This window comes from Panthera uncia, chromosome B4 (assembly GCF_023721935.1).
Source record: "Panthera uncia isolate 11264 chromosome B4, Puncia_PCG_1.0, whole genome shotgun sequence".
In the NCBI taxonomy this organism is placed as follows: domain Eukaryota; kingdom Metazoa; phylum Chordata; class Mammalia; order Carnivora; family Felidae; genus Panthera; species Panthera uncia.
Window position 1 is genome coordinate 138,403,182 of NC_064809.1, and position 15,581 is coordinate 138,418,762.

The 15,581-nt window shown below is 55.6% G+C and overlaps 2 protein-coding genes across 2 annotated transcripts in view; both read left to right on the forward strand.

The window, feature by feature from the left end:
- Positions 1–3,866, forward strand: part of SHANK3 (SH3 and multiple ankyrin repeat domains 3) — a 50,499-nt gene extending 46,633 nt beyond the window's left edge. Inside the window, 2 exon segments of the mRNA XM_049626742.1 lie at positions 1,334–1,511; positions 1,513–3,866. Coding sequence (XP_049482699.1) covers positions 1,334–1,511; positions 1,513–1,926 — 592 coding nt within the window. The 3' untranslated portion in view covers positions 1,927–3,866.
- Positions 3,867–9,122: 5,256 nt separating this feature from the next.
- Positions 9,123–15,071, forward strand: ACR (acrosin). Its single transcript, XM_049626629.1, is given in 6 exon segments — positions 9,123–9,242; positions 10,099–10,305; positions 10,508–10,791; positions 13,720–13,865; positions 14,412–14,486; positions 14,488–15,071. Coding segments are annotated over 6 exon segments (1,272 nt in total). The 5' UTR covers positions 9,123–9,165; the 3' UTR covers positions 14,971–15,071.
- The last annotated feature ends 510 nt before the right edge of the window (positions 15,072–15,581 follow it).

A 15,581-nucleotide genomic window follows, 5' to 3' on the forward strand; every position in this document is an offset into this window, starting at 1 on the left:
CCTGTGGAGGTCACACAGGCAGACCCGGAACCCACCCAGATCTGCCCACGTGTGGCCTGCAGGTCCCTTTCCCCAGCAGCCCCAGATTTGCTCTCTCCCATTGTACCTGACTGAGTTCCTCCCCCAGTGGGTGTCTGGCCAGGGAGACCTGTACCTGGCTGCCATACTGTAGCTGTGACTGTGGGCCATGTGCCTGCTGTGTGGGCCTGGGCTGCTAACACTCTTTCTCATTGCTCTCTCCTGCCCATCTGCATGTGGCTGCTCTGTCTAGCTGCGCGGTGGTCCCGAGCGCCGGCTGTGTAAGTGAGCATGCCCATCCCATGCCTCTCACTGTCCATAGCTGCACCTGGTCACCCTGGTCTCTGCTCTGCTTGGCTTCGTGAGGCTTCTGTGCCACCGACAGCCCCCTGAGGCTTCCCCTGGGCGCAACTGGGGATAGGGACTGAAAGGAGGGGGTGGGAGAGGGGAGTGGGTTTTCTCTGGAGGTGCCCCCAGGTAGGCCTCCCACCATGGCCATGCTGGAGAGGGGCTGCAGGTCTGGGGGTCCTGTCAGGTGATGTTGGGAAGAGAGGCATCATTTGTGTGTGTGTGTGTGTGTGTGTGTGCACATGTGCTGCTGTGTCCCTGTCACGAACAGGCTGCTGCCATTCCTGCCGCTGCTGCTGCATGTCTGTGACGCGTGTGGGTGCCGTCCTGTGCAGGGAGGCCGACTGTCATGGGTGTGTCGCTGCCTGACACCTGCACATGCTGCTGCTCTGTGTGGGCATGAGCGCTGCCTGGTGTCTGTCTCTGACTCATGGACTTGGTCAGTCTGTGCAGCCACCAGCCTTCATCACGACTCAGCCGTCCCTGAAGCCTGCCCAGGTTTCTCTGGGTCTCCTCAGGAGAGCAGAGCTGTGTGTGGGAGTGGGGAGAGGTACTGCCAGTCTTACTGTCCAGGACACGGGCAGATGGGGCAGTGCCCAGAGCCTGTGTCGGAGGCTGTCAGGGATGGGGCAGTCGGCCCTTTGCCACGAGAGGCTCTTTCCTCTGGTGGGCTGCTCTTGGATCCCCATGGAGTGAAGGGGCCCTCTGTTTTTACTCTTTATGTTCCAGTTTAGGCCCCTTCTCTCCCAGCAGGGCCCTGACTCTGACCCTGGGGGCCAAACAGAGGGGCCCTATCATGACCACAGGACCCCACCCTTCTTTCTTCCTGTGGCCCTAAGGCTACCCCCACCCCAGCCCCAGTACCCACCCGACCTGCGTCCTCCTGGCCACTGGCCCCTCTCCCCTCTGCCTGCCCCCACATCTCCTGGCGCCCCTCACCTGGCCTTGACCCCCTCTCCCTCCGCAGGCTCTTCAGCAGCCTCGGTGAGCTGAGCTCCATCTCAGCGCAGCGCAGCCCTGGGGGCCCGGGCGGCGGGGCCTCCTACCCGGTGCGGCCCGGCGGCCGCTACCCCGTGGCGCGGCGCGCCCCGAGCCCAGTGAAGCCCGCGTCGCTGGAGCGGGTGGAGGGGCTGGGGGCGGGCGCGGGGGGGCGCGGGGCGGCCCTTCGGCCTCACGCCTCCCACCATCCTCAAGTCGTCCAGCCTCTCCATCCCGCACGAGCCGAAGGAGGTGCGCTTTGTGGTGCGCAGCGTGAGCGCACGCAGCCGCTCGCCCTCGCCGTCGCCGCTGCCCTCGCCAGCGCCTGGCCCCGGCCCCGGGGCCCCCGGCCCGCGCCGGCCCTTCCAACAAAAGCCGCTGCAGCTGTGGAGCAAGTTCGACGTGGGCGACTGGCTGGAGAGCATCCACTTGGGCGAGCACCGCGACCGCTTCGAGGACCACGAAATCGAGGGCGCGCACCTGCCGGCGCTCACCAAGGACGACTTCGTGGAGCTGGGCGTCACGCGCGTGGGCCACCGCATGAACATTGAGCGCGCGCTCAGGCAGCTGGACGGCAGCTGACGCCCCCTCCCCACGTCCCAGCCGCGCCCTGCCGGCAGGGCCCCCCACCCCCACCCCCGGGCCGCGGGCTCGGCCTGCCCCCCCACAAAGGCGCCCGGGCCAGGAATGTTGCATGAATCGTCCTGTTTGCTGTTGCTCGGAGACTTGCCCTGTACATTGCTTAGTGCCCTCCCCGGCCGGCGAGTCCCACCCAGCACACGGTCAGGAAGGGGGAGGGCCAGGGGAGGCTGGAGCGGGAGAGGGTTGGGGGTGGGGTGCTCCGGCCTGACCATCTCCCGCACAGCTCCTGGTGGCTACTCTCCCAGAGGGGGGGGACCTAGTCCAGCATGCGAGGTCAGGACACACCTTGGTGACTCGGGGGGAGGGGGGAGACTTGGGGTTCTCGGTTGGGGGCCTAGGAGCCCCCCCCTGTTTTGCATATTTTAATCCACTCTATATTTGGAACGAGAAAAGGAACAAATATCTCTGTCCTTAATAGCTTCCCTTCCCCTCCCCTACAGCCCCCCCCCCCCCACTGGTTCCGCTGCTGCTGCCCAGTCTTCCATCTCTGGCCCCTCACTGCCACTGCCACCCCACATGGGGCGGGGGACGCTCCAGCTGGTCTGGGGTTGGCCAGGGTCCTAGTAGCCCGCCCTGGGGCCCCAGCTCGGCCCTCTCCCCTCGCTGAGCTATAGTGTGCCCCACCGACCCTTCAGGTGCTGCGTGGAGGAGGGGCGGCAGGCAGCGAGTCCTGCTGGGCACTAGCCAGGTCAGGTGGCCTGGGAGACCATTGCCCTGGGGAGGGGCAGGGCCCTGGCATCCGCCCCAGCCAAGTCCCTCACAGGGTCCCTTCCCAGGAGGGGTCTAGCCTCCTCCCCACACTGTTGGGCAACCACAGCAGAGAAGCCTCCCTGCCTCAGACCCCAAAGTCTCCTGTTCCTGCCCTGTGTGTGTGTGTGTGTGTGCGCGCGCGCGCACGTGCGAGTGTGTGAAACTCTGGGTGCGGCTGAGTGCGTCGGAGCCCTGTGTGTGCCTGACTGGAGTGTGGTCCCAACGGGCCACTCTGGACTAGTGTGGGGGCTTCAGCAGTGTGCACAGGGTGCATGTATGGGTGTGTCCCTGTGAAAGCACCCCATTTCCACTTCCAAAGAAAGTCAGAGGCACCCTAGGACCTGCTGTTTGCCCAGCCCGTCCTTCCAGAGCCTCGTCTAGCCTGAGCGGGCCTCCTTGGTGAGGCTCTGCTGCTTGGACAGGCTCCCAAGAGCCCTTGGAGGCAGTGCCCCGCCCCCCACTGGGCTTCTGGGGGGGGAATCATAGAGGACCCCTAGAGTCAGGCCACCGCAAGCCCTGGGGAGAGGCAAAGACCCCAGAGGGCACCCCAGCCCCCCTTACTGTGACTCCTCACACTCAGCAATGACCTGTGGGGTGGGGGGCCCTGGGACGTTTTTAAACCTAGGGTTTGGAGTCTGGACTAAGCTCCATCCACGTCACTCACAAGTTTCTGTTTATATTTCTAGCTTTTTTTAATAAAAAAAAAAAACAGAAAACTGAAGTTTTCACAGCCCAGGGGACTGGCACGCCGGTCTGTGCCCGCCTGCCCCGCCCTGGCCCACCGGCCCCATTCCCTGGGCAGAGTCACACCCAGTAACCCTCTCACCGACAGACCAGGTCACACACAGCAGCAGTCACTGTAACAGACTGCCACATACACCCTCAGTCTCACACTCACCTGTGGGTTTTTGGTTCCGTTCAATTTGGGTTTTTAACTTTACAGGGTCAGTCCCGCTTCACCCCTCCTTTTGTATGGAGTTCCATCCGGGGGATTTCACCCCTGCTCCAGTCCTGAGGCCTCCTGACCCTGACGTTGTGATACACCCCACAGAGATCTATGTTTCTTATATTATTATTATTGATAATAATTATTATAATATTATTATGTAATAAATTTATAAGAAATGAAGCCATCTCTCAGTTGCCTGTTTGAGGAGGTATTGGGAGCACAAACTGCTGTCCCCTGAATGGGACGAACCTCAGCCTTGACACGAGCATTCGGCCACATGCACTGGTGGCTCTCAGCCCTGTCTCAGTCTCCTTGTTGACCCCACGTCCCCATGCCAGCCTTCTCTTCGCATCTCTTCCGGACTCCTGCTGGGCCTCAGCTCATGCTTCCTGTCTGGAAGCTTTTCTCTCTGCCCGCCAGCTCACTGAGTGTAGCCCTCCTGAGGTAGGAGTCCAGTTGTCCTCTGTCCCCCTGCCCCACCTCCCCCACCGTGTCCATTTGTTTCTGAATTCTTTGAAGCTTCTCATGTCTGTGCCTGCTGTCCTGCCCCCATGGCTACTGCCCTTGTCCGGGCTTTACTACCCCCCCCCACCCCGAGCTGACAGTCATGTGAGCAGCTGGCTGCTACCAGCCAATGATGTGGCAAGGCTAGTGTGGCACCTGGTGGGGCGTGGCCCACCCACAGGAAGGGCAGAGGCACCTTAAGGGTGGAAGAGAGGGTGAACAGTGTGGATGGATGGATATCTTCTCACAGAGTGGGCACAGGAGGCCCAGCGGGAGTTGGGAGAGGGCTCCCCAGGCATCAGTTACCTGACAGGGTCGTGGCAGGGGCAGTGCCTGCAGATCCTGGCCCCACTGGGTCAAGGTGGAGTGCAGATCTGACAGTAATAAACGTGGACCTTGACTTGGGTTATCGATGGTCAGGGGTGGGACCAGTGGGAGATACCACCGGAAAGTGTGAAGATCCCAGAGGGAGTGAAGTGGCTGGAAGACGGACAGACTCCGGTGTCTTCACCCAGAGGAGGTGGGGGCAGGCAGAGGTGCTTGGAGGGAGCACGTGCAGGTCCGGGTGGCCTGGGAGGGAGGGTGAGGCCCTGTGAGGCTTGGACCTTGAGAGGCTTGCAGGCTATCTAGAAAGCCCCACAACTTCAAATTTTCAACTTTTTCAAAATTTTAGTTTTCATTTTCAAGTCAGAAACTGTGGTCAGCATACAGAAGAGGCCATGAAGGAAGTCAAGGAGTAAGGAACTGGGAGGGTCTAAATGTGGGGGCAGAGGTGGGACCCTGCCTGACTTGCTGTCTGCCTGAGCCAGGGTGTTGGGGGGCTGGTATCCTCTGCACGAGGAGCCCTGGGTCTCTCTGGGTCTGGGTCAGAGCTTGGGGTAAGTACAGCTTTTCAACAGAAGAGAGGAGGAGGAAGAGGAAGGCAACAAGCCTTCCATAGAAAGGGCATCACCCACTCTGGCTCCTAAGGGGTTTGGGGGAGAAAATGAATACCCCCCACCCTCATACCTCAGAAGACAAGTCAGAACCTTCAGTGCCTGTGAAGTTGGACTGGTCAGGGGAGCAGGGGTGGGAGTTCAGAAGCGAGGGGCAGGAATCAGGCTACGGTAAGCAAGGGGGCATATGGGGGTGGGAAGGGAAGGAGGGAGGTGAGGTGGGGGGGGGGATGGGGAAGCCCTCATCCTGCTCCCTGTGCTGGGAGCTTCATCTTGGCTTGAGTCAAGCCTCTAGTAGCCATTGGGACCCCCTTTTTTTAAATAAAATTTTTTAATGTTTATTTATTTTGAGAGAGAGAGAGAGAGAGCGAGTAGAGGAGGAGCAGAGAGAGAGGGAGACACAGAATCCGAAGCAGGCTCCAGGCTCCGAGCTGTCAGCACAGAACCCGATGTGGGGCTCGAACTCACGACCCATGAGATGATGACCTGAGCCGAAGTCAGATGCTTAACGGACTGAGCCACCCAGGCACTCCTGGGATCCCTTCCTCTGGCCCCAGACTCCTACCGTCTGGTACCTTCCTGCCTCTCTCCCTTGTGCTTTGGAACAACGTGGAGAAGTCACTCTTATTTGAGATGTTTGCTTTTTCCATTAGGGTTAATGACAGAATTAGACCTGGTAGGCCATGTTCCTATCCCTCATTACTGTGGCCATGGGGGCAGGTATGGACTGGCAGCCCCATCTAAAATCAGGAGTGTTGCTCTGTGGAGTCAGATAGTAGTTGTCCTCTAGAATCTAGACATTGGGCCTTCAACTTTGTTACTGCATAACCCTAAATGTTTTGAAAAACTAGGTGCTACTTTTCATCTTGAATCTTATAACTAACATTTTCGTCATATGGTTAAATACCTGCAAAGGTTGTGATTTCTAGAAAATTGTACATATTAGCATTAAAATTAATGTTGACATCATTCCGTTAAATGATTCTCATGGACCTAAATACCATATCAATTTTATACCCATCAAAATCCTATAAAAACACCTGAATAGGTGTTTTCTTAAATAGTCAAAACTTCAATGATCACTTCTTGAATTCTTGCTGCAATGTCTTGAGGTATAATTCCAAAGCCTTTTTGGTTACTTTATCAGGCACAATCTGACACTTGGCTAAAATAAGTGAGGACTCCTAACCCTCAGTAGGTGAATTGTAACTTAGGTTTGTGAAATAGGACTTCCTGAACTTCAGGTAGAGGAGGAGAGACCACCTGATATGAAGGCTTAAAAAAAAAAAAAAAGAAACTTAAACACAGGATCAGAGTCCTCCTGAAATCAGGTAGAAGAAATATGTTCTGTGACACTCAGGTCTGAGAAGTAAGAAATCCTAACAGTCGGGTAAAGTGCACAAGGGCCCTGAAACTTTCCTAGGAGAGATGACTCCCTACACTCAGGTAGAAAAGGGAGCGCCCCACTGACATGCAGGGGGCAGTGATAAAAATCTTGTGATACTCACATAGTTGATGTTATTGAGACCCAATTACATTCCTCTAGGGGAAAGAAAACCTGTTGCTTGTCAGGAAGGTAAATAATGCATATCAAAACTCAAGTGGAATCATTCTGCCACTAATTGGGGGGATATGGCCTTGTCACTCCCTGCTAAACAAAGATAAGATGCCCTGGGCCAGTGTTAGAAGACGGAGGAGGAACAGGAAAGTATTCCCCAGAGAAGGCACTTTGAGACTGGAAAACCAAGCAGGCCACTACATACTGTTTACTCTGAGTTTGTTTGTTTTTGTTAAGATTTAATTTTGAGTAAGCTCTACACCCAGCATGGGGCTTGAACTCACAACCCTGAGATCAAGAGTCACACGTTCTACTGACTGAGTCAGCCAGGCACCCCTGTTTACAGAGTTTTATTCAGGTGGATTGGGCAGAGAATGACTGCATAGTTGAAAGAGTTCATAAGATGAGGCACATGCAGAAGGGCAGTAGTGAGATTGCACCTAATGGACAGCCGACCTTTAATTAGCTCTTGTGTCACCACCTGTGCCTCGGCAAGGGGAAAGACTATGTTATCTCCAACAGGTTCTTGGGGGAGGGGGTGAAAACAAGCCTCCCCCCATCCTGGCCTTGGCAGGCATTCCTAAGGTGTGTATATCAATCTCCAAGGTGCCCGGAACACATAGCCCCAAGGGAGGTCACTGAGCAAACAGGAACAAGATGGAGGGCCAGAGATGGAGTCAGTATTGTCAGCAACCCTAACCCAGTAATAGGAGAGGGAAGATCTTCTGACCTGCAAGAAGAGTAGACTTGGGGACACTCGTGTATAGAAAATGAGAGCTTCTTGACAATTGGGTAGTGAGATGAGATGTCTGGACAATTGTCTAGTGGAAACGAGACATCTGACAATTAGGGAGAAGAGATGGAAACACTGGACGTGCAGGTAGGGAAGGCAAGGCCTTGTTACACTCGAGTAGGGAAGAGGAGACCCCTTGGTTGCTACGAGAAAAGAGCTGGAACCTCCAGACATAGCAGAAGAGGTGAGAGACAAGATCTCCTGACTCTCAGGTGGAGGAGAGCTCCAGATGCCCTGGAAGGAGACAGGAAACCTTCAGGTAGTCAGAGAGTTGAGACGAGAATATCAGATATTCACAGAGCAAAGGAGACCTTGTGATATTCAGGTAGAGAAGATGAAAGCTCATGACTTTTAGGGAGGGAGGGAGACCTCCTGGCAGCCAGGTGGAGGACAGGAGAGTTCCTGGCACTTGAGTATGGCAGGCGAACCCTCAGGGCGCTCACAGTGGTGAGATGTACTTCCTGAGCCTCAGATAGGGGATATAGGACCTCTTGGTTCTCAGGTGGAGAAGATGCACAAAGTGACACTCAGGCGGTCCAGACGAGGCCTTTGGCCTTGAGATGGAAGAAGAGAGACATCCTCACATGCAGGAAGAAGAGATGACAGCTCCTGATACTCTGGTAGGATATTCAAGACCTGCTGGACATTCAGTTGAGGGGGATGTGACCTCCTGAAAGTTACGTGAGATGAGAAGGTATGACATTCATATTTACAGGAATAAAGATCATCTGGAAATCTGAAAACCCTTAATACTCAGGACACGAGGTGTCCCGACACGGGTAGGAGAGGTGCACCCTCCGGACATTCAGATTGACTAGTGGAGAACTTACACTCAGGTCGAGGATGGGAGACTGCCCTTCATGCAGGTAGAGATGTGATCTCTCACACTCTTACAGAAGAGGTGAAACGTGTTAACACGCAGGTGTGTGAGGTGAGCCTTTGTCACCTCTGGTAGGTGAGACACAGTCTCCTGACAATCAGAAGAAATGAAACTTTCTGATATTCAGTTAAGTGTAATGAGAGTTCTTTACACTCAAGTATAGGAGACACACCTTGTTGCACGTAGGTCCCAGAGGGGAGGCCTGGAGACACTCAGGTAGGAAACACCAGAGCTTGTGATACTCAGGAATGAATAGAAAGGTGGGCTTTGAAGTGCTGAATTAAGGAAATTCAGAATGGCTCTCTGAAAAGTGTGCTGATAGCATGTTCTTGGAAGAGGAAAGACAGTTTTCCCCACACAGTATTAAGGATCGATTAATCTGACCTGATTAACCTGACCCCTTGTAACCACTGACATGCGCCATCTTGACACAGAGGGACAGAGCTGCCCTTCAATCCATGTTTGGAACAGGAAATGTGCTTACAGCCTGCATGAGGGGCAGACCCCGAGCTTGCACAAAGCTAGAACCTCAGATGATATGGGACCTCAGAAGGGTAACTCGGAATGAAGATCCTGGCCTTGGGACAGAGGGAGGGGGCTGCACCCAGGAGTCGGGGGCGGGGGGGGGGGGGACCTGAACAGGAAGTTGGGAACCCCTCTGAGCCTGAACCAGTTAAGCTAAAGGGCTCCTGCCTGGCCTGATGCCTGATGCCGGGGGGGGTGGGGGTGGGAGGTCACACTGCTGATTGGTCAGGAGGCCACAGGGCTTTGTGAAGTCGCTAGGGTTCCAGGCCAGGCTGGGGCAGGAGGATGGTGGAGATGCTGCCAACTGCCATCCTGCTGGTCTTGGCTGTGTCTGTGGTTGCCAAAGATAACGCCACGTGTGAGTAAGTGTCAGGGACACCTTTGGGGTGTGTGTGGAGAGAGTGTCTTCTGAATAGTAAGCCCCACCCAGACTCTCCGTCCAGGGCGAGGGAGGAGGCCAAGCGCGGGCCTTAGTCATTCCTGGGTCTCACAGGTGTGACCTACACCCACGACTCAGACCGTCCTTGTTCCCAGCTTCATCAGCCCATGGGCCCCAGGGCTGACCCCTGGGTTCCTGTGGCTCCCACAGCACAGACACTGGGACCTCTTCCTCACCTGGAGACTGGCCTCACTGCCTCTGGAACATCAAGTCTTACTTTTTAGGAGGCCTTTTATTCCCACAGATACTGAGGTGTCCCCACCTGTGTATGACTCCTAAGGCCCCAGGATACCATCGCGCCATGCCTCTGGGATCCCCCCTCCAACTTAGACTCCTACAGCCTCCAAGATACCCCCAAACTATTGTGGCCTCTCCCCGGCTCCCAGAATTCCTGTCCCTGGACCCCCACGGCTCCCCATACCTGGGGCCACTGGACCTGCGTTGGCTACTCTGCCTCCTCTGCCACCACCCACCCCTGCCTTGCAGCCTCGACACCTCTAGCCTCCCCGTCTGCCTAGGGATCTCCTACATTTCTAGGGCCCTTACTGTCTGTCCTGCTTCCCGTGGCCCTTTCTTTCCCCCAAACCATTTCCCGGACGCTGTGGTTCCTGGACTCGCCACCACCCGACAGCGCTTCTCCTCAGCATCGTCCCCCCTGGACTCTACCTACTCTGGGCCACCCCACTTTCAGCAGACCCCTAGCCTTACCTCCCCCATTGTGCAGGTAGGACAGGCTGGACCTGTTCTCGGTTTGAACCGTGCCCCTGGTCTCTCCTCAGTGGCCCCTGTGGGTTACGGTTCAGGCAGAACCCACAAGGGAGTGTCCGTATCGTCGGAGGGCAGGATGCGGCACTCGGGGCTTGGCCCTGGATGGTCAGCCTCCAGGTCTTCACTTCCCACAACAACCGAAGGTACCACGCGTGCGGAGGCACCCTGCTGAACTCCCACTGGTTGCTGACGGCTGCTCACTGCTTCGGTTCCAAAAAGTACGTGTGGGAACGTGCGGAGGGAGGTCTTCAGGAAGGCTGTTCTGCGGCAGGGACTTTCCCCAGAGCTCTCTGTGCAGCCTCCCGGGCCTAGTGGCGACCAGACCTTTGACAGGGGAGGGCTCTGAGGGTCACCATCACCAGAGGTTTCTGTCGAGCCAGTCCCTACTGAGGATAACCTGGCTTGCCTCTGTGCCCACAGAAAAGTATATGACTGGAGACTGATTTTTGGAGCAAGGGAAATTGTGTATGGGAGCGATAAACCAGTGAAGCCGCCTCAACAGGAGAGATATGTCGAGAAAATCATCATCCATGAGAAATACGTCCCCAGTTTAGAGTACAATGACATTGCCCTCTTGAAGATCACCCCTCCAGTTCCATGTGGGCAGTTCATCGGATCCGGCTGCCTGCCCCAATTTAGGGCAGGCCCACCCAGAGTCTCCCAGGCCTGCTGGGTGGCTGGCTGGGGATTCTTAAGAGAGAATGGTGAGTATGGAGGGGGCTCTCAAGGGGGGACACTGCTGGTCATTCTCTTGGTGGTCTCTGAGGGGAAGGGGTAATATGTGCTGCCTGGTGGAGTGACCCCCAGACCCCACCAGAGTCCTGTAAGTAGGTTCCGTTTTATAGCTGGAGAAACTGTTCAAAGCCTCACAACTTATGACTAGTGTGGTCGCCGAAGGGAAGGCTGAACTCAGGCACAGGAGAACCTTGGTGCTCTTAGCACGGGGTCTAGCCTGTGTCTGTATCTGGGGCCTGGAGCCTAGCTGCTGCATTCTGGAAGCGGGTGCTCCTGAAACTTGGAGAAGAGCTCTGGATAGGGTCTTGTGGCTGTGGGCCAGTCCCTCTCCTCTCTGGCCCTCCATTTCCCCATCTGTGAATGGAAGGGGCCGGTCACGTGGTCTCTGAGCTCTGAGCCCCCTGAGCCCAGCCCTCCTGGTCCTGATCAGTGCACCTCTCCTCCCCACCCTTGGTGGTCACAATGCCAGAACCCACCCTGCCCTTTGGAGTTACTTCGTTTTCACTGTAGGAGAGGTTTTTTGCAGGTCAGCAGTGGGCAGCAAGGGTTTGACCAGCAGGTTAGGCCTTTCGGGTTTCCAAAGGTGGTCTCATGGAAATCTTTACCCAGTCACACTGGGGATGTGAAACAAGACCGAAATCTCTTGTGTCCCTTGATAATGGAAAATCGAGGGCTCCCAATTCAAGGCACTGCAGTCGTTTCGAGTCACAAGTCAGGCTTTCCTGGTGACAGAACCTTGGTAGTTTCAGGGTGCTCCCTGTAACTCTTCTTTCTTAAGGCTGGTTCCGCTCTCGGGCAGGTTTGCTGTCCGTTCTGTCCCTCAGGGAAGGGCTTCTCTTCCCAGGCACCCTAGCTTTCACTGGCCTCTGCTGGCCCGTGGCCTTCTCTCCCTGGCCCGGGGTGTCAACCTCTGTCTGGCTGTTGATGTCCATGGCTCTGCCGTGGCCTCTAGAACATTCTTTTTTTCCCACTCACCGGCCTACCCTGCTCTGCCCACCCACTTGGACATGGGCACAGCAGTCCGGGGTTCTTGCTGTCCCTGGGGGGACTGATCTCAGGGTTCCCATCTACACCCCCACCCCCACCCTCACCTTTGCTATCCTTTTGCTCAAAAGGATTCTAGGCTCCCAGCTACACCCTGGACATCATGCAAAGTCTCTTTTGTTCTAGAATTCCCCTCAACGTAATGGGTTTTCTATCATTTTTTGGTGAACACTCCCCCACCGCCAAGACCAAGTCTTAAAGAAATCTCCAGCCTCCAAAGTTCTGTGACATTCCTTCAGACCTTTCTTTTTCTATGTCCTCCTTGAACCCATACGCTCTGGGGCTGAAAGGGCACTTTGGGGGTGGTCTTCCTTTTCTACTGAATTTTGAATGCTTGCAGACCTTTTTAGCATTTTTCCTGTAAAGCCAAGGTGTCGGGATTGAGAACCCCCTTTCTGTTTCAGGACACCTGGCTCTTGACAATGAATCTTGTGGCTGTCCAGACTCTGTAGGCTGTGGCATAGATTTAAAAGGTCACCTTAGGGGTGCCTGGGTGGCTCAGTCGGTTAAGCGTCTGACTTTGGCTCAGGTCACGATCTCACGGTTTGTGAGTTCGAGCCCCACGTCGGGCTCTGTGCTGACAGCTCGGAGCCTGGAGCCTGCTTCAGATTCTGTGCCTCCCTCTCTCTCTGCCTCTCCCCCACTTGTGCTCTGTCTCTCTCTCTCTCTCTCTCTCTCAAAATTAGGTAAAAAATGTAAAAAAAAAAAAAAAAAGCTCACCTTAAATGAGCAGGCTTCTTGTGGCAATTTCAGTGTCACCCCTGTCTCAGGGACGGGGCACATACAACACTCTCACTGCTGCTTGGATGGTACACAAAGCTGAGCTAAAGGGACCCAAAACATGTTCAAAGCCACACAGACGCACATTCAGCTGTTTTCCGGGTGCCTACTGTGTGCCTAGCTCCCCCCCCCTCCCCCACCCTTGCTGCATGTGGCTCTGGCTTCACGTTGGCCTGCATCGCCATGTTCCAGGTCTGACTGCCACCTCGCCACCTGTATGCAGGCAATTTCAGACTCCGCCACCAGGCGGTGGCTGGGCTGTGGGTGATGCTGTAGGGGGGCCCTTCTGTTTGTGGGGGCCACTGGTGAAGGGGGAATGGCTGCACCTATTCTTGAGCTCTGTCTAAGCCAGATGCGAGGTTGGCTGATTGAGGCATCGCCTGGGCTGGACCTTCCTTAGCCCGAAGGTCATGATGGAGCATCTGGGGCTGTAAAGGAAGTTCTGACTTGACTTCAGGTCATTCCAACCGCCTGTGCCCCTGACAGGTCTGTCTGTGTGTGGACACGACCCCACAGCTCTTCCCTTTATAGAATCTCCTCAAAGCAGAAGGGAGGCACGCGGGAGGGACTCCTCCCGTCCACAGCTGAGCAGAGGCATCCCGGGTGAAAAGCAGGGAGTGTGACCCAGAGCTGTGCTATGGGGGATGAGACGTGTGTCTTGGGCTTAAGTGTAGAGGAAAACCTTGGTCTGAATCCCGGCCTCACCACTTCCCTGCCAGGACGAAGTGGAGGAAAGGCGAGTCACAGCCCTCCACGCAGGGGGTTGCTGTGGGCTGTAAATGAGGTGACACACTCTGGCTGTTAATCTGCCCTCAGCACACACAGCCCTGGAGCCGCATCTGCATCTACCGACTGCGCACACGCCCACCTGCACCCCACACCCGCCTGCTCTTCTCCTCGGGGTTATATGAGGAGAGGCCAGGGGCATTCGCTCCCACGGGTTTAATGGTTTTATTTCATGGGTTTAATCAGAGCATTTGGGGGCGATGGGGTTCTGTGGGGGGGGGACGGGGCAGGGCTTTCCCAGCACATGTCTGTGCTCGCTGACCACTGAGCCAGGCGCCTGGCTGCAGCCTACAGGACGTCACCTACACTGCAGGAGGCGCGCGTGAACCTCATCGATCTCGACTTATGTAACTCCACCCAGTGGTACAACGGGCGCATCCGGTCCACCAACGTGTGCGCGGGGTACCCTGAAGGCAAGATTGACACCTGCCAGGTAACTCCCCTCAGGCGCCCACTTCCAGCCGACCTCTTGTTTGAGTCCCTCTTGTTTAGCTACACTACCGCTGGGGCCCTGCTCCAGTGACCCCTTCCCTGGCCCCATCTTCCAGCAGCGAGGGTGGGGAGAGACACTAACCTGCTGCCCCTACAGAGGACCAGTCGCCACACCGAGAGCTTATTCTGCCATGGCACAGGGGTCAAACCACCCAACCGCCACCCCTGAAGAGAATGCTTGCCTCTCTTCGCCAGAAATCAAAACCTCCCAATCCACGTGTACACAAGCCAATGTATGCGTGAAGCCACATGCATGGACGCATGGGTCGCTTACTCCCTCCTCACTGGAAGGAAACCCACGACAATCCATACCCTTCTCACATTCCAACCGAAGATGTTGGTACCAACTCAAAGTTGGCCACAACCACTGTGTTCATGGCAGCAGGAAGTCATGTGATCCAGAGACTGTCCTTCCAGAGCCTATGGCCCTTCTGGGCAGGGGAAAAGTGGCTCAGGCAGAGAGTGACTCTTGTGTCCTTCTGGGCAGGGGGACAGCGGCGGTCCTCTCATGTGCAGAGACAACGTGGCAAATACCTATGTGGTCGTGGGAGTTACAAGCTGGGGGGGTAGGCTGTGCCCGAGCTAAGCGCCCTGGAGTCTACACGGCCACCTGGCCCTATCTGAACTGGATTGCCTCCAAGATCGGTTCTAATGTCTTGCACATGGCTCAAGTGCCCACCCCTCCCCCTCCCACTACTCCAGCACCCCCAGTCAGACGCCCCTCTTCCCACCCTTCTGCTCGCCCTCCTTGGTACTTCCAACGCCCTGTTCAACCACTTCCCGCGTATCCCCCTGCATCTCAACCTCGACCCCGACCCCAACCCAAACCCCCAGCCCCATCCCTGCCTCCACCCCCACCCCCGCCTCCATCCCCATCCCCACCCCCTCCCGCACCCCCACCTATCACTAAACCTCCCCAAGTGCTTTCTTTTGCCAAGCGGCTACAGCAGCTCATAGAGATCTTGAAGGGGAAGACCTTTTCTAGCGCAAAGGGGTATTATGAAATGGAGACCACAGACCTCCCCGAACTGACGGCTGCTTCCTGATCCAACCCCATTCCCAACAGACCCAGTGAGCCCTTCACTCTTGAGAAAAAAAAAGATGAAATAAATAACTATAACTATAACTATAAATACATATCCATGAAGAGATGCTTTCTGGAGTTCTTCCTACCTGCCCTCTCCAACTCAGTCCAAACCCTCCCACATCAAATCTATCCTCCCTCTTTCACCCTCCAACAAGGTGGACTTGCTTATATGTTAACATCAGTTGTGGTTTTTTAAATCTTTATTTTTATCTTTATTTTTATAAAGCCTTTTTTTTTTTTTTGAGAGAGAGAGAGAGCACAAGCAGGGGAGGGGCGGAGAGAGAGGAAGACAGAGGATCTGAAGTGGCTCTGTGTTGACAGCAGTGAGCCTGATGTGGGGCCCGAACTCACGAACCATGAGATCATGACCTGAGCTGAAGTTGGGTGCTCAACCAAGTGAGCCACCCAGGTGCCCCTAAATCTTGATTTTTAAAGTTGGAACAAGGTGACCTGGGGCCATAGGCCAGTTATGGTCTTTATTTCACACTCAGTGTCTCTGTATATTAAATTAGTAGGGGTGGGTGCTGGCAGTACTCCTGTGAGCTGAACTGATTCAGAAGGAGGGGTGTG